This window comes from Heteronotia binoei, chromosome 1 (genome assembly GCF_032191835.1).
Source record: "Heteronotia binoei isolate CCM8104 ecotype False Entrance Well chromosome 1, APGP_CSIRO_Hbin_v1, whole genome shotgun sequence".
Taxonomy (NCBI): domain Eukaryota; kingdom Metazoa; phylum Chordata; class Lepidosauria; order Squamata; family Gekkonidae; genus Heteronotia; species Heteronotia binoei.
The window spans coordinates 217,433,742-217,449,709 of NC_083223.1; the positions used below are offsets into that span (position 1 = coordinate 217,433,742).

Consider the following 15,968-nt stretch of genomic DNA (forward strand, 5'->3'; position numbering starts at 1 on the left):
ATATTGAACCCGCTGTGTTCAATATTATGGAAAGCATCTGTGCAATATCACACACACTATTCCGCCGACACGATCCCTGTGCAATAACCTGACGGTGCGTGAAACATTTAAGATCAGCACCGGACCGCAGTCTACAGCGTATTTCTCCCCGTTCGGCACCATAACAGGCAATGACCATTTGAGTTCATTTAAATCCTCTACAGTACTGGGAAATTATATCCAAGTTTGTCTCTCTTATACTCTTATGCACACACGCACACACAAGAGCAACTGATATACGTTGTTTGTATTACGACAGGGACATGTAAATGTAAGTGAAATTATGTATGTTCTCTCTCTGGCTGTGAGACAGTGTACATTCATTCACATAAACCAATCATCTATACCATTCATAAATTATTTCCTTACTCGAGATGACGTGCCATTCTGTTTAACAAAGGCACATACTGGATTATCCTAGTTTTACTGCATGCGACGTATTTAAATGCAGTGATATGGTCACCCCTGAACACATTTACTTTGAACAAAGTCCTGTTGATTAAACCGGAACTGGCTTCAACCAGGGGAGCGTGGGCAGGCCAGCATCTTTACTCGAGAAGCCTTCTTGGTGTTTAATGTTTATTTTCCTTTTGCCAAAACTGACAAAGACGATCTGATTTCTTCTTTGGTGATGACGTCAAATATTTGCTTAGTCTCGAGTAAGGGAAGTTCCCCAGTAATCCCCGACGAAGGATGATCCGCCAAACTGGGGTGGGGGGTGGGGGTCGAGTGAAAGTTAATTTACATAAGAAAAGGGGCTGCCCATTTTGTTCTGTAAGAAATTGCTTCACCTGTGCCATCCTTAGAGAGAACCTGACTCTTGTAAAAAAATAATAATAATGGACAATTGATTCAGCGAAGCTCACTTTTCCTCCCTCCCGCCTCCTCAATCATGCTAGGAGTGATAAGAATAAGCAAGAAAGAATCATGGAAGCCCTAGACAAAATTAAGCACCTTTAATTCCCATTGACTTCAATGGAAGAATTAAACAAGTATTTAATTCTTTCACATTGAAATCAATGGGAATTAAAAGTGCTTAACTCTGGCTAGGTCGTGCCCTATGGCTCCAAAGATTATTCTAAATGCATTTCAACATCTTCTAGAATTTTAAAAGAATCATAGTAACCCTTGCGGAGATGGGAAGATTATATTTGCACCTCCTGACGGACAGTCGACTGGAGAGGGTGCTGGCTGTACGATCCTCAACACACTTCAGCATCTTCGGGAGCTGACTGCTCCCTCAACTTTCCTGGGCGTCGGCATTTTTGCTTCCATTAGCTATGGCTGGAGTTATAACGAACAGGACCACTGAGAAACATCGAAGCGTCGGAGGCTTGTAGGACTACAGCAAGCTGGAAGGGATTTTTTTTTTTTAAATGTTGGCTTTGGCTGCTATAACGTTACTAATTAAAAATATACAGATGCAGAAAGAAGAGGGGATATAATCTGTGCCTTCATTACACCACTAAGAAGCTTTTAAAGCAATTCACACCTACAGCGAAATGTTTGTGGACTGATGGTAGAAAAATGTAAGGTGTGCGTGCCTGTGTGAATCGCTTGCGTGCCTGCGTTTCATTTGTATAGGCCACGTTTTCTTCTTTCCACACACTTTAGTCCAGACCAGATTCTCTGATACGATATCAGTGATATCTATAGTGATATCTATAGAAGGATTCCTCCTCAATTCCAGAGCAAGTAGCTCTCGGATGACAGCCGTTGATAATAAAGAAATTAAACGTTACGCTCTAGGACACATTTGGAAAGCCTGTTGAAAGTAGCCTTCGCTTGCCTGTTCCCCTTCCTCACCTTTGCCATGATTCCTTGTTTTCAGCTGAGGTGCAAAAATACTTGCTTTTGAACCGGGTTGTGGAATCTCTCTCTCTCTCTCTCTCACACACACACACACACACACACACACACACAGCGCTCAGCACGGTTGATGACAACAGTAACTCAGAACTCTGATTCTAAAAAAATCTGAATTTCTTGGTATTTCTGACTGTGGGGGAGGAAGTTAGATGATGTGAGTTCTTCCACCCGGTCGCCTTGTCGAGTTCTTCCTAGGGAAACAAAGTGCTTAGAGGCCCACTGGCGATAACGCTAACATCTAGCAGAGCTCGGGGCTGCGACATGTAGAGTTTGGGGAAGCTGGGACAAAATGGGGACCGGAAACTAAGAAGACAGATTTGGGGACCTCTGGGCCCCACCCCCGTCCCACTACTGGCCAGTGGTCTTTAATAATGAGCACTCCCAGGTAACCTTGCAGAAGAAGTGTGAATCCCATCCCCATTCGTTGAACAGCAGATACTTTATTTTAATGGCTCCGTACACTCTCCTGAGTGTAAGATTTCCTGACAAAGGCTTCGCCCCCCCCCCAGCCCCTCCTCGCACAGCCTTCGACCGTGTGAGCTGCAGTTCAGCCTCTGACTGCAGCTTTTTCACAGGCATGAGACGTGGATCTGGAAATCAATATATAGACCGTGTGGAGGGCAGATAATGGATGCGGATCGGTGCATGCGATAATCAGCATTTAGGGCTCGCTATTGTTTAGATGGAGCCCCCAACATTGCCACTCGCTATTCGCCTGATCTTGATGGGATGCGCTTTGTTTGTTTGTTTGTGGTGTGCCAGTCCCAGGGCCGTCAATATCCAAGAACAGAGCCTCTCCCCAGTTTTGGGCTTCCTCGAGGCGAGCGACTCTCGGTTAATTGCGGCGGCCCTGTTTCTAGTGCCTCGGAACTCCCAGCCTCTGTGGCTTTTGGGGAGCTGGGTGTATTGGAGGGAGGGGGCAGAGGGAGAGGAGGGGGAGAAAATGGGGCTAATCAAACCTTTTGTTGTAGCCAAATTCTCCCTCGGGGTCTTTCCAAACATTTGTTTGAATAATTTACCGCCAGAATAGAAAAAAAAATACTAATTGATTTTAAAGTGCCGGCCCAGAGGGAGGGGAGGCCGGGAAATCAGAAGGCAAACAGCAAAATGTAACCCTGATCGCTGCGAAGCCGCTCTCTTCTAGCGCGCCTCGCCTGCTTGAAAAGAACGGCGCTCCCGCCCCTTAGAGGGGACCCGAAGGCTCCGGAGAGGCTTGAGCAGCAGCGGAGTTGCCTGGCGGAATGCCGGAGCGCCCCCGGGATTTAAAGGGGCCACTGCCTCTCCTCCCCGCTTCTCACCCCGGCCTTATTGACATCGCCCTACCAATCCTGTTCCCACCACTAACACGCCGGCCTCGAGCCATCCTCGGGACCGAAGCTGCGCTCCGAGGCATGAGTCCTCCTCGGGAACAAGTCTCTGAAAGTCAGGGGCTTAAAGACTGAGTCAACTTCGGCTCAGGTTGCCAGTCACGTGGACAGCAATGGAACCGAGTCCCCGAGACTCACTGAATCCACAAGTTTCCAAGGGATTGGCCAGTCGGAGCTGGAGGATCGAGCCCCCAGCATTTCCTGGCCGGATCCTGCGCTGGAGAAACCGTGAAGGGAAGGGGGTCTGAGATAGGTGGGGAAGAAGCAGCGACCCGAGGGTGGGTGGGTGGGAGCCCGCGGGCTCCCCCCTCCCGTTTTCCATTCAGAGCAGGATTTTGATGCGATTCATTAGAAGTAACGAGTTGACATAAGGTAGATCGGCACTGAGGGAGCCTTTCTTCGAGGCTCTGGCGAAGCTTCATTAACCATCTCTAACAAGGCGTGCAATCGCTCTGATTGGGCAGCTTTCTTCCAACTGCGGGCCTTTCGCTGGATGCCCCCCTAATGAGGGGCACTACCAGAGACTGATAAGATATTCCATTTCTCTCCCCCGCCCCCCCGCATTTCACACCAGGGACTGGGAAATAAAACAGGAAAATTGGGACCGATGGCATACTTTAACTTTTTTCGGTCTAATAAAATACTCGAAACAGCTTCCCTTTCCAGCAATCCCTCCCCTTTTGCCACCCTCACTTTCTTTCTCTTTCTTTGCGTTTGATTACAGGCCCACGAACGGTGGTCGGGAAGGCCAAAACACCTGGACTCCCTCATTCCCTGCTTTTGGGAGAAAACTCTTTAAAAACCATCCATCCCGAACGGCTAAATGACGCGTCAGTCAATCAGCGCGGCCTGACAGCAGATACAGTATCACCCTCTCCCACTACACAACCAACGTGCTACTTCCAGTAAAGTGGCAGAACATTTTTCCAGTCCAGGAGCAAGCACACTGATAGTCCCCCTTCGCCGACCCAGCGTATTTCTATTATTTATCACTGCAAAATCACACTCTTAATTAAAGATCTGTGCGCACTGATCATGAGGCATATCTGTTCAGTGGACCCTACTGCGTTAAGCAGAAATCACTACCAAGGAAGTGTGTCTGGATTTATACCCTTAAACCCTTTTTTCACCTTGAGAGTAAGTCCCATCTCTTCAATAGGGCCCCATTATTCCTCATTTTAAACCGCTCTGTTTTTAAAGTTCCCACTTAAGGCATCTGTGCAAGTTTACAAGCATATGATAGGGCGTGTAAGGCTCTGTACAGAAACAATTCCAAAGGTAAGGCAGTAGCTCTACATGGACTTGCCAAGAAGTAAGTGGGATTTAATTTCGAGTAACCAGGCTTAGGGTTCGACCACATTCTGATCTTCAACCCATCAGCCACAACCCACTGCAGAAGTGAAGCCAGATACCATTCTTCTTTACTCGGAAGTAAGCCCCGCTAAGTCCAGTGGTCCAGATAAATGTACACATCTACGCAACTGAGTCCCAAGTACATGTACACCAGGACTGTGTAAGTCTCATCAAAACAGAACTGACTCTGGATGGAGGCCCTAGTGTGGAGACGCCTGTGATTTTACGAACATTCTCCCGGAAGCCAGCTCCACTGCATAAAGCAGAACTTACTCCCTAGTGAATATGCATAGTTGCCTGTTTAATTCGGAGTAGCCTTTTTGAACTCCTCGAGGGCTGCGAGTTTCACTGAAATCGACTGAATTTGCTTCCAAGAAAACGCGTCAAGTAAAAGAAAATTGACTTCGAAACACAGCCTGCTGAAAGAAGCGGGAATTCTGCTAAACCACATTTACATCGGATCATCAGGGGCTATTTCTCTGTGTGTGGAAATCTAACGCCCCCACTGGAAACCACAAACCTTGGGTTCAGGGTGATAAATGGGGCAGAATTTTAACAAAGCAAACAAATTAGCTTGGAACTCTGGTGCCGTTATAATGAACGGGCCTCACCTGGAAGTCGCTGCGTTCAGGACAAATTAGGAAAGATGCAGTTTATTTAGAGGAGAAGGCTCCAAATCTGTTACAAGATTCGTTTTCAAACCTGGGAAGAAGAGCAAGGGGAGAAAAACTTCTCTGGAAACACAGACTTTCCTCTGACCCTCCCCGCTCCAAGAAGTTTGCTGCTTACAGAATCCTTTGGCAGCATCACTAGAGCAATGTTTGTTATATTCTCTCACCTTCCCTAAGCTAAACCTTTCCATTACTTTGGGGGGCTTTTTCCTCTCAGAGAAAAGGGACTTTCTAAAAAGTTTTCACCTGAGTCTTAGGCGCTTTTAGAAAATAAAAGCCACCTCGTCCCCACTCATTCCATTCTGGAACCTTGTTCACCTCCTAAAGTGGCCCTCTTTTTTAGCTCCGCATTTTTTAATTGCAGGGGCCTGATGGGTCATACCGAGGTCTGCATTCTGCTCGGATGAGGAATCTGCTCTCTGTAATCTAAGGGTCCGGGGAACCAGGCTTTACACGCCACGCAAGGACGACGACGACCTACATGGTCACTGCGTGCCATTCAACATCTCCGTTAAAACCCCATATGAAAACCCAGATCAGTGTAGATGTGGGTTTGTGAATCTCCCCTTCCTTCTTTTATCCGAATCGCACTTCCCAATTCTACAGCCCGGCGCCCTCTGAATGGAAGGAGGGGGGGGGGGGGGAGGAAGGGGAAATGTAAAGTAGATCCACCGACTAGCTGTTCAGGACCGAATCGGGAGGGGAGGGTAGAGGGAAGAGGGATGAACTGTGGACGACAAAAACAAACAAGCAGCCAGATAGGGAACTCGTGCCTGAGACGAGGGGCTGTGGAAAGGGTGGTGGCGGCGGGTACCTTGAGGTCTCTCCTTGGCCAAAGTCCCACCGACCCCAATCACATGTACTTTCGGATAAAGGGGCGGAGGAGCCTCTTCCCCAACCCACCCGACGAGAATCTGGGAACTCCTTGGCCGTGCTTCCTTCCCACGCCCGCATCGTTAGGCATTAGCCCCCCCCCCCCACGGCCATTGAATTCACTGGGACTGACTACCGAGGCAGGAGGTTGCCTAGCAAGTCCGTTCGGTTGAACGCAGCGCCGTTCCCACCTCAGTCTGCAACGCGCCCCCCACTCCAGTCCTTCCCCGCGGTCAGAAGATCCTACCCCAGAAGCTGAGGTCTACACAATTCCTTCGAAGTGCGGCGCAGCAGAAAAGTGGTCCGAGGGCTCCCCCAGCCAGGTCCTGAGCATATTCGATTGCCCCGGCCGCAGAGCGGGCTCAAGAGCAGGGGGCCATCCGGGAACTCCCGGAGCACTCAGGAGCCAGCGGGGAGGCGAGGGGGGGGGGCGCTTGCAAAGACTTTCTGACCCCTGCAGTCTCTCTCTCTCCTCCCCGTGGCTGTCAGGAAAGGGGGGTGTCTGTCAGGGAGCAATCCTCTCTCAGGGTTCTCGGGGCTCTTCAGCCACCGAGTCAGGGAGGCGCGGAAAACAGGGGGGCTCATATATACTTCAGCAGAAATCAACAACTTTGAACAAACTACAAGCAGCTGAGGGATGGGGGTGGGGGACTTACAGGATCCGGAAAGGATTTTTCCAAGAGCAGAAGGTCTTCGCTTTCCGTGGCCTGGATGAAGAGCGTCTGGCTTGGCTGCTGCGATCCTGGCTGCTCTCCCCCCCGCCCCCCATCGCTCTCTTTTCTTCTGCTGCTTCTTCCTTTTCTTGCCGTCCGTCGGTCTCTCTCTCTCTCTCTCTCTCCCTCCCTCCCTCCCTCGCTCTCTGTCTCTCTCCCTCTCTCTCTCGCCCTCTCCAGCTCCCTCTTCGGCTCCAGCGGCGCTCAGGCTCTGCAACTCGCTTGCAAAAAAAAAAAAAAAAAAAAAAGGCCCTTTTTTCCGGGGCCTCTGCATTAGCCAATTCCATTGACAGTTTTCAGCCAGCAGCTGCAGTCATTAAACGGCATTTACACCCTGGCCTCCTTCGCACAAAGCTAGAGCTCCAACAATTATCTGCTTGTACATTTAAGGACATGAGAATGTGTCCCTAACAGGCTTAGAGAAGAGAGGGACAGCTCAGTCGCCGGGCTAGGCACAACCTGAGCAACCTTGGCCGGCAACAACCCCCACCCCTACCCTCCACCCCAGGAACAATGCCCCAAGCGGGGTTCGGCTGCCACCCGGCAGTGGCCTCCAGAAGAGAGCGTTTGCCGCGGGCCTACACCTCCTGGAAGAGAACAAGGCCGGCCAGCCCACCTCGGGCTGGAAAGGATGGCGAGAGAGGTCTGAGGGCGCAGGCGGGGAGTCAGGGAAGAGCGCGTCTCTTCCAGCAGCACAAACAACAAGCTCTGGGTTACAAAGATGCCCTGGCAAGGATTCCGGGAGGCAAAAGCCTGCCCGGTCAGAAATGCATCTGGTGTGGGGCGGGGGGGAGAGCAGTGCCACTCTCGGCTAGCCTACCAGCGAAGGCGCGATGCTGAAAGGCGAAAGGCCGCGAATTTGCGGCTTGGAAAGATTTCCGAGCCACTCTCTTCGCCACGTCTGCCTGCCTTGAGTGAGTGTGTGAAATGCCACTCTTCCCCTGGTCCTGCTCCTTTTCAGCGGGAACCAGGACCTTCACGGGTCTAGGCTCCGGGGTCACACACACACAAATAAAATATAGATTTTGAGCACCACGGATTGGTGTCCCTTATCGAAATATCTTTGTTTCGTGAGAAGGAAGACGCAGGAGTTTATAGAAATAAATATGTTTAGAACTGAGCCCTAGGAAAGTAAAATAACTGTGGAAGCTTGTTATGGAAAAGAAAGAAAGAAAGAAAGAAAGAAAGAAAGAAAGAAAGAAAGAAAGAAAGAAAGAAAGAAAGAAAGAAAGAAAGAAAGAAAGAAAGAAAGAAAGAAAGAAAGAAAGTTTGGAGACTACTTTGATCCACGGATTTATCTTCAGTGGTGTCCTTTCATTCTGAGAAAGACACGGAGGAAAACATTAAGACAGCCACCTCTTTTTCTCTGTGCCAAGAATGATACGCTCCTTTGGGTCCCTGTCTGCAGTCCTTGCCCCGCGAGAGATGGTTTGGGAAGCGCAGCTCTGGGCTGCCCTGAATTCTGATCGCTGGCTAAATACGACGACGGGCCAGTCCTGCTGCCTGCAATCAACCGACAAGGTTGCTGCAATCCCTGGTTTGAAATCTAAGCTGGGCCCATGTATGGGGTGGGGGGGAGAATTCTTCACCCAGCCTCTCCCCGGGCCCGGCAGTCCCCGAAAGTGTTGGAGCACATCACGAAAAGTTAAGAAGGGCGCCTTGTTTCCATGAGGAATGAGGCAGCAAGGTAGCACACCCCTTGGGGGGTGCGTGGGGGAGAAGTGATGAATACCTAATCCGGCCAGTATCTTCCAGTCCAGTAACTCTTCCAGTTGGACCTATTCATCTGCCACTTGGCATTTGTTTCATTCGGACTGCTCTGTGAAAAGAGCCCGACCAGTTTGGGAGTCCTGCTCAAGGCTTCTCTCCCTCTATCGCCCATCGCAACCTCTCGAATTATGGTGGTGATCATACCTCCAATAGGCCAAGTCACGCGATGTTATTCTCCCCCACCCCCCATGTTAATAGTATATCTGGTTTCTATTCCTCCCTTCCTTCCCACTGATGTCTACTCCATGTCTCCCCCCTCTTCTCTTACCCTCCTCCTAGATCTGCATTGGAATGCAGAGCATAGGTTCTTTGGAGGGGAAAAAAGTTTTGAATTCCTCAATGATTTTTTTTTTCTTCTTTCAGAAAGGCGGCTTAGGATAATTATTTCAGATTTATTGAGGGCAGATTAGGAGAAGTCTGGATGCTGCGTTTCAATACGCGATCTACATGCCTTGACAATGTCCGCATTGTTTGCTACTGTGTGTGAACCCATTCAAAATATACACTTTTTAACACCAACCAAAGTCCTGTCTAAATATACACAGTAAGGCTGGAAAGACATCCATGACCCGTACAAATCTCTGTAAATCACACTTCCAGAGCTGCAGCAACGAAACAAAGGAGTCGCTAGCTCGAGATGCCGATTAAAATCTCCTTAAAAGCAACACACCTAAGGATAAATGGAGGCGGGCGGCAGCCGAGAGGCCCCTTCAGCTGGCGAGGAGATAGCAGTTCAGCAATGGACTTTCCCGTCCGGAACAATTGTTTTGCAAGCAAAGGGATATTTTGACTGCTGTTCGACAGATTTTAAAACTGGGGAGCAAAGCGGGGTGGGAAAGTTACAATTGATCATAAGCAAAAAACAGGTATGCAGAAAGTGGAAAATATCCAGATGGGTTTGCAGAGGGCTCAAAAGGTTATGGGTGTATTGAGAAGAAATTTGTTCTCCTGATAAGAGGGAGAGGTTAGAAAATACTTTTCTAAACTGAGGTCCCTCCCTTCCCCCTTCCATGTTATTTACTCGAGAGTATTTGGCGACATGACTATAAAAAGGTCTAAGAAGGATGCAGGCACTGTTGGATTGCAGCCCCTAAATCGAGGCTCGAGTTTTTCTGTCGTCTGCTCGGGATTAAATCACACTCCCTTCAGCGAGGTTCATTCCCGAGAGGGGTTGTACAGTTCCCCTTGGAATGAAGCCCCCACTGATTCTGGAAGCCTCCGCTTCCCAGACAGCTTGGAGCTCCAAGCGGCACTTCTGCAAAGTTTGGCGTGGAAGTTGCCTTGAGGAGTTCCTTTTGTGCAACTCAAGCAGGGAGAAGGCGAGCTAGGGAAGCACTGGGCTTCCTCTGTCTTTCTGGCCCCCTCGCCTCTTCTCGCCGCCCCAGCCGCACTGCATTGAGAGGCTGCTCCCGGCAGGGTCAGCGGCCTGAGGATGGGCCTAATGATCTCATCTAGCTTTTCTTCCCCGGCGCTATTAGTGCTCAGATAGGCAGAATGAAGCGCAACTACGTGCAAATCATGTGTAAATTGTCTCCGGGAGGAGCCTTTTCCCCCACCGCCGAGCCCGGACTGGGCCATCATCTTCTTCTTCCTAACTTTCCTTCGCTTCCGCTGATCCGTTAGTTTCCAGCGGGTTCTTCAGCACCGCGCTCACATTTCCCTTCCAAATGTACATCCTGGTCAAGCCAAAGAGATGCGCACTGCCTTGCGCATTTGCCGATCGTTTGTTTAGAAGGGAGGCAATTGGGGGTGGGGGGAAGGAGGAGAGAAACAGGGAGAGAAGTAGAAGTGCTAAGATTAGGAGTTGCAAAGATTAAAACACACACCGGCGCGGGCGCACACGCACACACACACACACACACACACACACACACACACACTCAGGCCTCCCTCTGCTCCCCTCCCCCTCCCGCCGGCTTCCTCCCTCCTCTCCATTTCCCTTCGCCTCCGCCTTTGGGCGCCGTGGTAAGAGCCCTTTTTCTTACGTAGTCCCCGATGATTGGCAGGACTGACAGTGATTGGCAGGGCGCTGCCATGGCGACGCCACAACGACACCCGGCAGGCCAATAGAAAAGCGAAACAAAATGCTTCGGCGCGGCACTCACTGTGGATTTAGGGGAGATATTATGAGGCTGTTGTCATTAGGGCGATCGCGGCCGAATCACTGAATCTGCCGGCCTCGGCGGCGGCGGCAGCGGCGGGTCTGCAGGGAGGTGTGTGGTGGGAGCGAGCGAGCGAGCGCGCCTCTGCATGCCTGCCAGGAGTGAGCCCGGGCGTGCGTGTGAGCAAGTGTGTGCGCGTGTGAGCGTGTAAAAGGTGGTGCTGGTGCTGGTGGGTGGGTGGGTGAGAGTGCGCGCACCTTGGGTTTGGATGAGGGTCTCTATGTGGCTGCGGGAGCGTGTGCGGGTGTGGATGCGCGTGGGGTGCGTGAGCCCCCTTTCCCTCCCCTCTGCCTCCTCTCCTCCTCCTCCTCTTCTTCTTCTTCTTCTTTCTCCTTCTTCTTCTTTCCCTCCTTCTGCCTGGTCTGCTGCCTCCCGCCCGGCTCGCTCGGCGCCTTGAGCCCGCGTCTCGCCCGTCTCTTGTCGGCCCCCGCCCCCGTCCGCCAGGCTGGGTCCCATGGTGTTCCGATCCCCTCTAGAGCTTTATCCCACCCATTTCTTTCTGCCAAACTTCCCCAGCGACCCGCACCACCACCACCGCTCGCTGCTCCTGGCCAGCGGGGGCAGCAGCAGCGCGGGAGCTGGAGGCGGCGGCGGCGGCGGTGGCAGCGGCGGCAGCAGCAGCAGCAGCAGTGCCGCCACCGGGTGCAGCGCCGGATCGGCCGGTGGCGGCGGCGGCGCCTCTCGAGGGGCCCCGGAAGAGCTGTCCATGTTCCAGCTGCCCACCCTCAACTTCTCGCCGGAGCAAGTGGCCAGCGTCTGCGAGACGCTGGAAGAGACTGGCGACATCGAGCGGCTGGGCCGGTTCCTGTGGTCCTTGCCGGTAGCCCCCGGGGCGTGCGAGGCCATCAACAAGCACGAGTCCATCCTGCGCGCCCGGGCGGTGGTGGCCTTCCACACCGGCAACTTCCGCGACCTCTACCACATCCTGGAGAACCACAAGTTCACCAAGGAGTCCCACGGCAAGCTGCAGGCCATGTGGCTCGAAGCGCACTACCAGGAAGCCGAGAAGCTGCGCGGACGCCCCTTGGGGCCCGTCGACAAGTACCGCGTGCGCAAGAAGTTCCCCCTGCCGCGGACCATCTGGGACGGCGAGCAGAAGACGCACTGCTTCAAGGAGCGGACTCGCAGCCTCCTGCGGGAGTGGTACCTCCAGGACCCCTATCCCAACCCCAGCAAGAAAAGGGAACTGGCCCAGGCCACCGGCCTCACCCCCACGCAAGTCGGCAACTGGTTCAAGAACCGGCGGCAGCGGGATCGGGCGGCGGCGGCCAAGAACAGGTCAGTGGCAGCTGCGGGAGGCCCCGGCCGGCGGGCGGGCGGGAGGGAGGACTGGCGGGCAGGAGCGGGGGGCGGTCGGCCTAGCTGGCTGGACAGGGCGGCTGCCCTCCTCGGCCGCCACGGCCTCCTCCTTTCCCAGACTGCCTTTCTCGGCTGACGGAAGGCTCGGCAGGGGGCACTCAGCCTGGCTGCATCCGCCTCGAGAGTCTGGAGGATATTCGCAAGCGAGCGTGCAGGTGCCCTGGAAGGCAGGGCTCCTCCGAAACCCAAGGGGGCTCCTCCAGGTAGACGCCGAAGGCTGGGCTCCCTCCCCGCCTCCCCTCGCGCTTTCCCAAAGAAGTTCCGCTCTCCCGGCTCCAACTTGCTTCTGCTTCCCGAACTCTCTTGTGGTTTTCACTCGGCCTGCAGCAAAAGAAAGGGAGGGCTCTGTTCACGTGTGTACCTGCCGGCTCTCCAGCAGAGATGCACATTCAGCCAGGCTGCCGAATGCAGGGCCACGAAGCCTCGCTGGGGCGAAAGCCTGCTTCGTCGGGTTCCCTCTACTCTTCGCTAAGCTGTGAGTTTTAGGGCGTCGCTTCCTTGCTTTTGCAAATGCCCTCTCTCCTGCACCTCCACTTCTTTTTGTGGGGGGCAGGCACACATTTTTTAAAAAGCCCTCCTCGTTGCAAACAGCGAACTGCTGAGGGATAGAGCGGAGGGATTAGAAGAATTTCTTTATTTGAGCAATGTAACCTGGATTTGGCGACTGGTAATTCTCTATCTCTCCCTTCCGCCCCAGCTTCTCTCACTAAACAGTTTGAACAAACATCCTAATGCAAACCGTCCTGCTGGGGAAAGAAGAGGCAGCTGTTCTGCCATTGTTCTTATTAATTATAAAAAGCAAACAAACGCATTTGCGAAAGAAAGCAAGAGAAAGACTGACAGTCAAATATGATCTCGAAGAAAAGCAATTTTTCAACAACATTTTTTTAAAACTATAGTTCCCCATTCCTCCTTCAGAATCTGCATTTACGTTTGTTTGATTTGCGAATGTGAAAATAAAAATACACGTGCCGATTGGAATAGCGTGCGGGCCCATGTAGCTGGGCTTTGATGGTAGGATGCAACTGGCACACACTGGCAAAATAATGTTTGTGTGACTTTAAATTGCTCCACATCATGGTTTTAAACAAGCCTTTAAAACATATTTTCAAAGTGTCCTTACTCTACATTTTGAAAATAAACGTAGCTGTTCAGAACAAATGAAATCTCTCATTACCCGCCCCCCTCTCCGTGGACTTCTCCTTTCCTCTTTATTGTGGAAAGTTTAATCAGAATTCCGCATTTTTGGGGGGTGGGGAGAAAGCATTTTAAAACGGAAAGATTTCGGTGCCACCATTAAAACGGGCAAGTAGGTAAAACCGTCGGGGTGAGTCACCCAGGGAGCGCAAGCCCCCTCCCCTCTCAGAACCGGGAAAGGGGATCAGAAAATACCCTTTAAAATACTGTAAATCCAGAAGCATCGAAAATTACAATGTATATATTCTTTTAAAAATATGGAAACATCACAGCGGAGGGGGAAAGGTAATTAAAATAACCTGCGAAGGTGGCCCAGGGTTAGTTTTTTGCAAAGAGCTTGGATTTTTTTTTTTTTAAACCCTGTGATCTTGCACGTGTCTAAATCGAACTTTTTGGGGAGGGTGGAGGGAAGAGAGGAAAAGGTCACCCACTCTAATGTCGGTGGCAGACCCTCTCTTGATCTGTAGGGCTCAGGGTTGAGCGCGGCACAACGTTGAAAATAATTCGACCACGATCCTTGGATCATAGATCGTTTCAGTTGGTGTGTATGTGTGTGTGTGTTGTTTTTGTACCCTTTGTCCCCCAGAGGAACCTGCTTAGTTGTTGACGATTCTAAGAAGCCGCGGCCAGGATTCCTTTGTCTGTTTGCCTGCCTTCCCGAAAGCGATCACTCGGCAGTCCCAACCACAACAAACCAGAAAAGACCGCGCGGGGAGCGGGGGCGGGGGCTGACCAAGCCAAGGGCTTCAAAAATGTCGCTCTGCCCCAGCCCCCCAGCAACCAGCCCGACCTTCCCTCCCCTTTCAAAAAGTGTTGTTTATTGGTGCCCGGAAGTGGAGGAACCCTGTCTTTGTGGCTCTTCGCAGTGGTTGAGAATCCTGGACGCTCTCGGGGTGGAGGTGGGGAAAGGGCCGGCGGCCAGAGGGAGGCCCAGCAGCTCTCCAAGTCCAACGGAGCCATCCGGAAAGGAAAGGGAGAAGGAGCAGGGATCTTTCCCTGCAAATCCAGCGAGCCTTTTTGCCCTTCTACAGGAAGGGGGTGGGGGGGGGGTGGGGTAGCCGACAAAGAGGACGGGTTTTCTATGCAAATTCCCTTCCACCCGGTGTTTGTGTGTGTTTGTGTGGGTCTCCCACTCTTAAAAAATATTGATAGGCAATTCCCGCCCCCCCCCCCCCCCCCCCGCTGAAGTGAGATTTACTTTTCTTTCCGCTCTCATCTTCTTGGAAACACTTGCGGGGTGGGGGAGAAGGGAGGGCTGGTTTGGTGCTGCAGTGTTCAGCGAACTAGGAAGGCAAGAGGGCCGCTCCATATGTATGAAGAGAGAAAAAGGGGAGAAGGGGGATAAGAGAGAAGGAGAGAGAGAGAGGGAGAGAGAGAGAGAGAGAGAGGGAGAGAGAGAGGGAGAGAAAGAGAGAAAGAAAGAAAGAAAGAAAGAAAGAAAGAAAGAAAGAAAGAAAGAAAGAAAGAAAGAAAGAAAGAAAGAAAGAAAGAAAGAAAGAAAGAAAGAAAGAAAGAAAGAAAGAAAGAAAGAAAGACTAGATCCTTGGGGGTTAATTTGAGGTGGGTCATAGGAGCAGGGATCTCTGGTTGTTTGGGCGCAAGGTGCGCTTTCCAGGCTGGATAAAGAAAAGAGCTCCCCCCACCCCCACCCCGCATCCCAGGGCTGGCTTGGGATCGCTGCAGTCTGCTGGAGACCGCATCCTTAGGGGTCTGTCTCGGCCGGGTGGGGCTGTGAGCCTGGCGGGCGGCAAGGCGGGTCTCTCCTTGGCTCTTCGCTCTCTGTGTGGCTCGGCTTCTGAGCGAGGTTTTGTGCTCTTGGTTTCTCTCCCCGCGCCCTGCAGGCTCCAGCACCAAGCCATCGGGCAGAGCGGCATGCGGTCCTTGTCGGAGCCCGGCTGCCCGACCCACAGCTCGGCGGAGTCTCCGTCCACGGCGGCCAGCCCCACCACCAGCGTCTCCAGCTTGACAGAAAGGGCCGAGACGGGCACGTCCATTCTCTCGGTCACCTCCAGCGACTCCGAATGTGATGTATGATGTCGGAAAGGCACGCGGGCCCCCAGGAGCCTCACGCGGAACCAGGCGACCTCCGACGCGGCCGCCCCACCTCCGCCCCCCCACCCCGGCTCCGGCAAGCCAGCACAACCCGCCCGCCCCTCTCCGAGACCCCCTCCCCGCAAAGGAAGCCACTTCCAGAACACAGCCTGACACAGAGGCGGGGGATAAGCAGACGTTGCAAAGGTTTTCAAAAACATTAAAATGCAAACCTTACTTAGCAATCACAAGAAACAAACAAAAATCCACTCCGAAAAGGAACTTAAATAGGAAAAAAAAATTACTTGGGACAAGATGCTGATGCTGCAGCGGGGATCCGAACAACGACAGCAACAACAATAACGCCCGGTTATCATTAATATTATCAGAAAGAAAGAAAGAAAGAAAGAAAGAAAGAAAGAAAGAAAGAAAGAAAGAAAGAAAGAAAGAAAGAAAGAAAGAAAGAAAGAAAGAAAGAAAGAAAGAAAGGTGACATTTGTATTCTTTGTAGGAGAAAAAGCACGATCGAGCACTCTCTCGCTCTCTCTCACTCTCTCTCTTTTC

General features: G+C 51.9%; 1 protein-coding gene and 1 long non-coding RNA gene across 2 annotated transcripts in view; one reads left to right on the plus strand and one right to left on the minus strand.

Annotated features, from left to right (window-relative positions):
* The window catches only part of LOC132587305 (uncharacterized), a 33,665-nt gene extending 26,663 nt beyond the window's left edge, over positions 1-7,002 (minus strand). Inside the window, exon 1 of the long non-coding RNA XR_009556414.1 lies at positions 6,829-7,002. This is a non-coding gene — a long non-coding RNA (uncharacterized LOC132587305). The remainder of the gene's footprint in view (positions 1-6,828) is intronic.
* A 4,161-nt stretch (positions 7,003-11,163) lies between these two features.
* On the plus strand, positions 11,164-15,521 carry SIX3 (SIX homeobox 3). Its single transcript, XM_060247658.1, has 2 exons — positions 11,164-12,095; positions 15,215-15,521. Exons 1-2 carry the CDS (start codon positions 11,272-11,274, stop codon positions 15,405-15,407), a joined length of 1,017 nt encoding a protein of 338 aa, XP_060103641.1. The 5' UTR covers positions 11,164-11,271; the 3' UTR covers positions 15,408-15,521.
* Positions 15,522-15,968: the final 447 nt, after the last annotated feature.